Source organism: Sceloporus undulatus, chromosome 3 (genome assembly GCF_019175285.1).
Source record: "Sceloporus undulatus isolate JIND9_A2432 ecotype Alabama chromosome 3, SceUnd_v1.1, whole genome shotgun sequence".
Classification (NCBI taxonomy): Eukaryota; Metazoa; Chordata; class Lepidosauria; order Squamata; family Phrynosomatidae; genus Sceloporus; species Sceloporus undulatus.
Genome location: NC_056524.1, coordinates 113378691 through 113386769, shown reverse-complemented (window position 1 = coordinate 113386769; position 8079 = coordinate 113378691). Strand labels below are relative to the sequence as shown.

The 8079-nt window shown below is 45.1% G+C and overlaps 1 protein-coding gene across 1 annotated transcript in view; it reads left to right on the top strand.

Moving 5' to 3' along the window:
- The first annotated feature begins 3828 nt into the window (after positions 1 to 3828).
- PCCA (propionyl-CoA carboxylase subunit alpha) overlaps positions 3829 to 8079 on the top strand; it is a 305865-nt gene continuing 301614 nt past the window's right edge. Inside the window, exon 1 of the mRNA XM_042457614.1 lies at positions 3829 to 4078. Within this exon, the coding sequence (XP_042313548.1) occupies positions 3971 to 4078 (108 nt within the window). The 5' untranslated portion in view covers positions 3829 to 3970. The remainder of the gene's footprint in view (positions 4079 to 8079) is intronic.

The window sequence follows — 8079 nt, the reverse complement described above, 5'->3', positions numbered from 1 at the left end:
TAATCTCCAATACTGATGTAGCCCCATCTAAAGTATCTTTTGTTGAATAGTAGAAAATATGTTTCAATGCGGGAAGGAAGACTTAGCTTGCCTTTATTTTTGTCTTCTATGCAGTAGTGGTTGCATGTTAGAGGGGAAGTAAATCAATTTGGGGATGTAGTCTGAACTAAAGGAGCCATTTGAGGGTTCAGCAACGTACATAGTTCCTTTCAAGTTCATCCTAAAGTGGATTCAGCGCTCCATTGACTTGGATGCCTCCAGCTGGTCACTGCTTTTGGGTATGGATGTTGAATAATGTCACTGACTGCAGTCACTGTGAACTTCTGAAGCCAACAGAAAGCTGATAACACAAATCTCTTTTACCACCCTTTAGCATTCTGGCTGAGAACTATATGTGACTAAGTTCACCTTAGTTTACCCAAGTGAGGTGACTGTCCCGCAAGCTTAATCATTAATTTTGGAGGCATTCTAGAGCAATCTTGAATGACCGTGAAGACTAGCTAAAACATTTACCTTAACTTCAGTTGCATTGCATAAGAGATATTCTGTGCCAATGATAATGAGGTAGTGGGAGAAAATAACAACAAGATGGTTGTAGTCTACAGACTACTTGAAAAAGAGTACTCACATGCAGTTCAGTAAATACTTACAGATTTCAGCAGCATACCTGTGGAAGTACTTTGGAGCAGCAATGTTGGTGATGGTAGCATCTTATCATGTACACATTAACTATTATTTATTAAACTATTTGGGTCTGAGATACTTGAAGGATACTTTAAGGATTATTTCCTTTCTATTGGGTCCACCTGCTCTTTAAGACTTGCACTGGAGAAAGGAGGCCAACACCTCCACCCACATCAGAACCCTTTAGCTATCTGAAAGAAAGTCACATTTCTAAGAAATTAGAACTAAGTAATTAAAAGAAACTACTGCCCAGAATCCAGTTAGAGCACTACACAAGTGTAACTAGACTTGCTTCAGGTGGGGAAAGGCAACAGAACTTGTTAATGTACGCCACAAAGAGGATTGTGGCCCATATATTTAAAATGAGAGCATTAATATGCACTGTGCCATAATTCCTCTTTCCAAAGTCTAAAATGCTGCACAAAATCTCCACTGGAGGAATGAACATCATCATGCCTTCTTTTTCCTGGTGTGCCTATTGTCTTTATATTCTTCTTTAGAGTCCCTGCGTTGTGTCCCCTTAATAGAGGACCTTTCCTGCAGTGGCAGCAAAATTCTGGAATTTTCTCCAGATCATTTCCTGGTAGCACCTAGGACTATTTTATTTCAGAGGCTGTTGGATCCCCTTTGAGCTGTTGTGTGGAACATGATTGTTTCTTGCTTCTGCCCGTGTTGTTTCTGCTTGCCTATGAAGTTTATTTTATGGTTTTAATTAGTATGCCAACTGCCTTTTAGTACTTCAGTGCAAAAAGCAACCTGTGGGTGGCCTGAAAAAATAAAATACAACTTCCTTGGTGTAACTGTGAAGGCTTAGTCCCTTGCTTCTTTTAAAATGTGGTACTGCCAATGTATTCAATTCTCATAATTTTATTTGTTTATTTATTTATTATCCCATCATCTTCTTCCCATGCTGTGACCCAAGGTTGCTTGCAACGTAATTAAATAAAACAGATGATGATGGCTAAAGACACAAGCTATACTAAAGCACAGTTAAGCAAAGTTTAACTGAAACAATAACTGAATAGGAAAAAAATTTGTTAATACACAATGGGGGAAACTAAATTTCTTTCCCGGAAGCCAGTCAGTTATGAGAACCTGCCTGAATTTTTGGTTGCAAAATGAAGAAGAATCCAGACTGACTGATGATCCTTTGTTTTGTGTTAAGAATGTGGCGTTTCCTAGAACTGAAAAGGCTGCATCCCATCAGCAATGAGCTTTTAAAAAAGGCATATTTTTGAGCTATCAGAGATTTTAATTGGTCAGGCCTCCATTTAAGAAATGCTTCAGCTTCCAAACTTTCTCATATGTGATGGCATCAGTAATGGAACATACGTAATAGTTAAGATCTGAACATGTACAAAGCACATTTCCTCATCAGTATATATAGGCATCGTGTATGTGTGAGGATGAAGATGAGCCCAGTCTTTTATATGCAGGAAAGGAAGTGGGCATTCAAAGAATATATTTATTGAAAAGCGTAAGAAAGCCAGGGAGCATGTGTGGCTTAATGGTTTTGAGTGTTGGACCATGACTCTAGAGACCAGGGTTTGATTCCCTGCTCCATCATGAAACTCGCTGGGTGACAATGGGTAAGTCACACTCTCTGAGCCTCAGAGGAAGGCCATGGCAAACCCCCTCTGAACAAATCTTGGCAATAAAACCCCATGACCCTTATGACCTCAGGGTTGCCATCAGTCGGAAATGACTTGCATGGAACAACAAATATTCCAGGAGTTCTGCATTTATGGCTGCATGTTTACTTCAAGCCCTTTCCGACGTATCCCAGCCCTAAGCTGACCCTATCACGCGGTTTTCTGGGGCTGAGAGCGTGTGACTCAGCCAAGTGTGGATTTCTGTGGCCAAGTGGGGAATCGAACCCAGGTCTCCAGAGTCACTCAGACCACATTGTTGTTGCCTTCAGGTCGTTTCTAACTTATGATGACCCTAAGGCAAACTTCTCATAGGGTTTTCTTGGCAAGTTTCTTCAGAGCAGGCTTGCCACAGCCATCCTCTGAGGATGAAAGAGCACAATTTGGCCAAGTGGGTTTCCATGGCTAAGCCAGGATTCGAACCCTAGTCTCCAGAGTCACAGCCCCAAACTGGCTCCTGTCAAACCCCTTTGCTCCACCTTGATTGTTCCAGGGATTGCAGACGGGTTGAAAGAGCCCTTGTGCCCAGGATTACAGTAATTTGATTACAAAAATATATAAATGGTTGAGATTTGGAACTGAGGGGAGGACAAGTGAAGAAGGGACATATGGTGAAGTTAGCAGAAAATATTGGTTCCCCAATTTATTTATGTTATTTATTTCAAAGAACGCGGACGAAGGGCTTAAAAGGTAAGTTTTGTGTTATGATGATGTGAAAGAAAAAGTTTTATAAAATGATGTATAGATGGCATTTGACACTTGATAAATCTTTCAGAGAGTCGTGTAGAAATGGACATTCAAAGGTCTGAAGTGTCTTAGTGATTTGAGCGTTGGACTATGACTTTGGAGACCAGGGTTCGAATCCTGACCCAGCCTGGGTGGCCCTTGACCAAGTCACACTCTCTCAACCTCCTCAGGGGAAGGCAATGGCAAACCCTCTCTGAAGAAACCTGCCAAGAAAACCCCATGACAGGGTCCCCATAAATTGGAAGTGACTTCAATACTACATTCTTAAAACGGGGGCTAGGTCGCTTTAACTGCTCTGGCTGCCTCCTGTTGCATTTTGGGATTTGTAGTTTACGAAGGGGCATTTAGACTATTCAGCCAGAGAGCTCTTAAGCCTCACTGAACTACAAGCCCCACAATGCAACAGGAGGCAGCCAGACCAGTTAAAGCGACCTAGGGGCGTTTTAAGAATGTAGGGCGATATATAGTCTAAGGAAGGCACACGCAGCAGCAGACTTGCTTCAGTGGTTGTCAACCTTTGGTCTTATTATAGAAGGTTTGGACTCCAATTCCCAGGAGCCCAAGCAAAGGCAGCTAATAGGAAGGGATTGTGGGAGATGAAGTCCAAGGCAATCCAGAGGCGCAAAGGTTGAGAACCTCCCTGACAGGAGGGAGCCCCGCCCACCGGGAGCCCCGCCCACAGCGCCCTCATGTCCCCGCCTCCGTCCACGAGACGCATACCGTCGCCCGCGAGAGGAAGCGCGAGGCCCGGAGGAGGGAGAGGGGCGGGCCTGGAACGCGCCTGTCAGTCACCGGCCAAGAGCGGCCTCTGATTGGTGGAGAGGACGTGAGGTGAAAGGGCGGCCCGGGCGGCCAGAGCAGTTTGAGGCTGAAGCTGAGGCAAAGCCGGGATGATGGCGGCAGCAGCGACGGCGGCAGTGGCGGCTTCTCTGGGGCGGAGTGGCGCCTGGCAGCAGCGGCAGGGCAAGGCCCTGGGACGCCTCTTCGTGGCCCGGACGGTGAGGCGGGGAGAGGGTTCACGTTAGAGACAGCGCGGGGAGAGAGGGAGGGAGGGCCCTGGGTCACGACGCGTGTCAGGGCAGCAGGCGGGACACGTGTACTGCTTCCATACCGGACGCGTGTCTGCTCCTCCTGCCCTGCCTGCTTGCACGTCTGTGCCTGGTCTGCATTCAGACGGGACACGTGTCTGCCCCTTGCCTGTTTGCATATGGGACGCGTGTCTGCTCCTGCCCTCTGGGTTTCCATGCTGGATAGGTGCCAGCTCCTGGTTGGCTTGCATACGGGGCGCGTGTCTGTCCCTGGTCTGCATTCAGACGGGACGCGTGTCAGCTCCTGCCCTGGAGGGCGACCAAAATGTTGAAGGGTCTGGAAACCATGCTCTATGAGGAACGACTCAGGGAGCTGGGGATGTTTAGCCTGGAGAAGAGAAGGTTAAGAGGTGATATGATCGCCCTGTTTAAATACTTGAAGGGATGTCATATTGAGGAGGGAGCAAACTTGTTTTCTGCTGCTCCAGAGACTAGGACCCGGAGCAATGGATGCAATCTCCAGGAAAAGCGATTCCACTTCAACATTAGGAGGAACTTCCTGACAGTAAGGGCTGTTCAACAGTGGAACACAATCCCTTGGAGGTCTTTAAGCAGAGGCTGGGTGGCCATCTGTCAATGGGATGCTTTGACTGAGAGTTCCTGCATGGCAGAATGGGGTTGGACTGGATCAGGGCCCTTGGGGTCTCCCCCAGCTCTATGATTCTGTGATTCCTGGCCTGCATCCATACGGAATCCGTGTCTCCTCCTCCTCCTCCTTGCCGCTTGCCTTCTGTTTCAGAGCTGAGTCTTTATACATCAGTTGTTGCACAGGTAATTTCCAAAGGAACGTCTCACAGTATTTCCAATGGAAAGCCTTTCTGTTATTGCACCATCTACAGTCCTGCAGTCTTGTTGACGTGTGGATGTTGGTAGAAGGAGCCGGAACTCATGAAAGCAATACATATTGAGTGCCTCTTATTCAGAATTCCCAAATACTCCAAAACCACCAGCACGAACGGCTGAGATAGTGACACCTTTGCTTTCTGATGGTTGAGTGTATGCGATTAGGGAGCAGGAGAGCATGATGCATGCTCCCTAATAATAACAATCACAGTGACCATTTCTCTAAGATGCCACAGATGCTGGCGAAACATCAGGAATAAACTCTTCTAGAACATGGCCACATAGCCTGAAAAACCCACAAAAAACTATAGATGTCTACTTCAACAATGACGACAACGATGATGATGATAATAATAATAATAATAGATCAGTGCAATTGGCTGGTGCTGGTCATGTGTTGGTGTAGGCCTTCCCAAAGTGCGTTTGTGTGATCTGTCCAGTCCTTGTGGGGTGCATGGCACATGTCAGTCTTTGAGAGGTGATTATGCATTCAATCTACGAAACAAGAAACACACTGAGGCCCAGGCATATGTGGGAGCTCCCTCCACTAACAGACTCTGGGGACAGGACCCTTTGTGATGATTTTATTTACTGATGAATTGCAGTCAAGGTATGGAAAAGGCTGGAGAGTAGATCTTGTGTGTATGTGTCCATGTGGGAATGGGGTGTGTGTCTGAATTTCCACCTTGGTGCATATGTGTATAACCCTTTTGGTTTGGTTGCTGTGTATTTTTAACAGTTTATGTGCTGTTACAGTTTGCTTTAACTTCTTATTCCATGGATTCATCTCTATGTTTATAAATACTTCTTCTGAACTTGTTCAGCTGCTGTGACTGACTTGTTTATGGAAGCATTTTCATAGGCAAGTGGTTCTGTTAAAATTAAACTTCAAGCTGCAGGCAATAAGTACGGTTTTTAACTACTGTCAGAGGTAAGGGCTTTGTTAGAAAGGGGGCGAGAGCAAACCTTTGTCCCCTTGAACTCTCTCATTGTCTGATTTGCACACATTTACATCCAGACTTGAAACTGCTGTCATTTGACACACTTATCCAGACACGCTTCATACTGTAAAATGGTGCTAGAGATCTAAGAGGATGATGCAGCTACTTGCTGTATTAAAGGAGTGCGGTTGGATATTAGTGGCTTGGTAATTGCAAGGCGGTGAGGGGCAGCAATTATGAGGAAGAAGACAAATGTACTGAAGTGCAAGGATGGATGGGCCTGCTTTGTACAGCACTCTACGCTTCGTCACATATTACCATGCCAAAGTGCCAGTCGCCCAAGCCAGATGAAAAGCTGAGAGATTGGTGATCAGATCTCCTGAATTTGGTCTGCAGCAACCAAGAGGATGATCCAAATCAGTGCTAGTGAATGTGGTTGATGCATGGACTGGTGCTGGGCCCCCAGAGACTTTCTAGGAAAGAAAGAAACAGTGCTAGCCAGTGGGCACAAATATGGCAGTGGTTCCTGCCACTCTGGAAGAAATGGCCCTCCCATCAGATAGCTTGGGATGCACTGCTCTGCATCAAATGTCTTCACTGTGTCTCTTGCAGGTATACTGGAATACAGTTGTCATACCCAGCCACCATGGGCAAACTGGGTAAGATGATAGTGTGATTTGTTACCTTACCTTTATGTGTCTCCCCTCCCAAGATTCAGTCATGAATCCGGTTTGGTGCATTTTGTCCTTATCTTTAAGATTTAAAGCTTCATGAAGCTGCCAAATAAGACTAAATTCAGGAGATCTGATCACAGCTCTCTCAGCTTTTCATCTGGCTTGGTCAATTGGCACTTTCGCATGGTAATATGTGATGAAGCATAGACTGCTGTACAAAGCAGGCCCATCCATCCTTGCACTTCATTAGCTCAACGAATAGTCTGGGCGTGCTTAATGTTACAGTAGTGTTTTTGTAGTTTTCAATAATCTATGGTAAAATTGTTTTCATTAATTTTTTCCCCCTGTACCAGAAAGACCAATGCATTATGCAAGACAAGAGAAAAAGAGAAAATAAAGTCTAAGAAATAGCAATAATTAGAATATAGTGATCAGTAGAAAAGTAAAGGTAGATTTTAAAGTAAAGTGGGCTGTCCCAATGTATCCTTGGATAAGTTGGCAAGTTAATTTGGTCGAGGAAAACCGTTCTAAGCATTCCATGGAAGATTATACAGCATTTTATAATTATTATGTAACTGAGTCTCTTTCATCAAGACATATTGTTGAATATTGGAATATAATGTGCACAATGTTTATGATAAAATGACAGCTTCAGTATGGCAATAAATTAAATCATGTCTGTATTGTATAGTGCAATGTCACCATTTCTGTGGCTTGACAAGAAATTGCCATCATGCTGTGATCTCGTTAAGGGACATCTTTTACATCAAGTCTCCTTTAAGTACTCCTTCAGTTTTTACTTGTTTGTAGCAAATTGAGGCCCCATTCTCACTAGCCTGTTTGCCCTGGATAGAACTGGGTAGATCTGGGTGCTTCCATACCAAATCAGCCCAGACAAGTTCCCACTACCCTTTGCCTCGATTGGGGCAATTTGAAGTTCACATTTGCAGTACCGCTTTAAAATGGAGCCTCCTTTGTTGTCAATCAAATTCACTTCCGCTTTCGTCAAAGGTGACATATCCTGCAATCATTGGCCAATGGAATTGGTTCTTTCCCCCTCCTTTTCTTAAAAAAAAAAAACTGGCAGTGTGCGCATATTCTGTCAACTTGTCATATTTAAAAACCTCCAGGTGTGTGTGTGTGTTGTGTGTATTTGGGTCATTACAGATCATGGCAACCCTAAAACGACCCCATCCTGGGGTTTTCTTGGCAAGATTGGTTCTGAGGAGATTTTCCATTGCCTTTGCCCTGAGGCTGAGAGAGTGTGACTCCCCCAAAGTCATGGGTTTCCACAGCCTTCCCTCTGAATGCCAGCCTCTAGCTTCCCCTTTGCTTGCAGCCCAGGATTTCCTCCTCTTTGGAACCTCTTCCCTTCCCTTCAAGCCCAATGCCACCTCCAAAGCCCTTGCCTCCCCCCCCGATGCCATTCTCTTCCCTTCCAGCCCAAAGCATG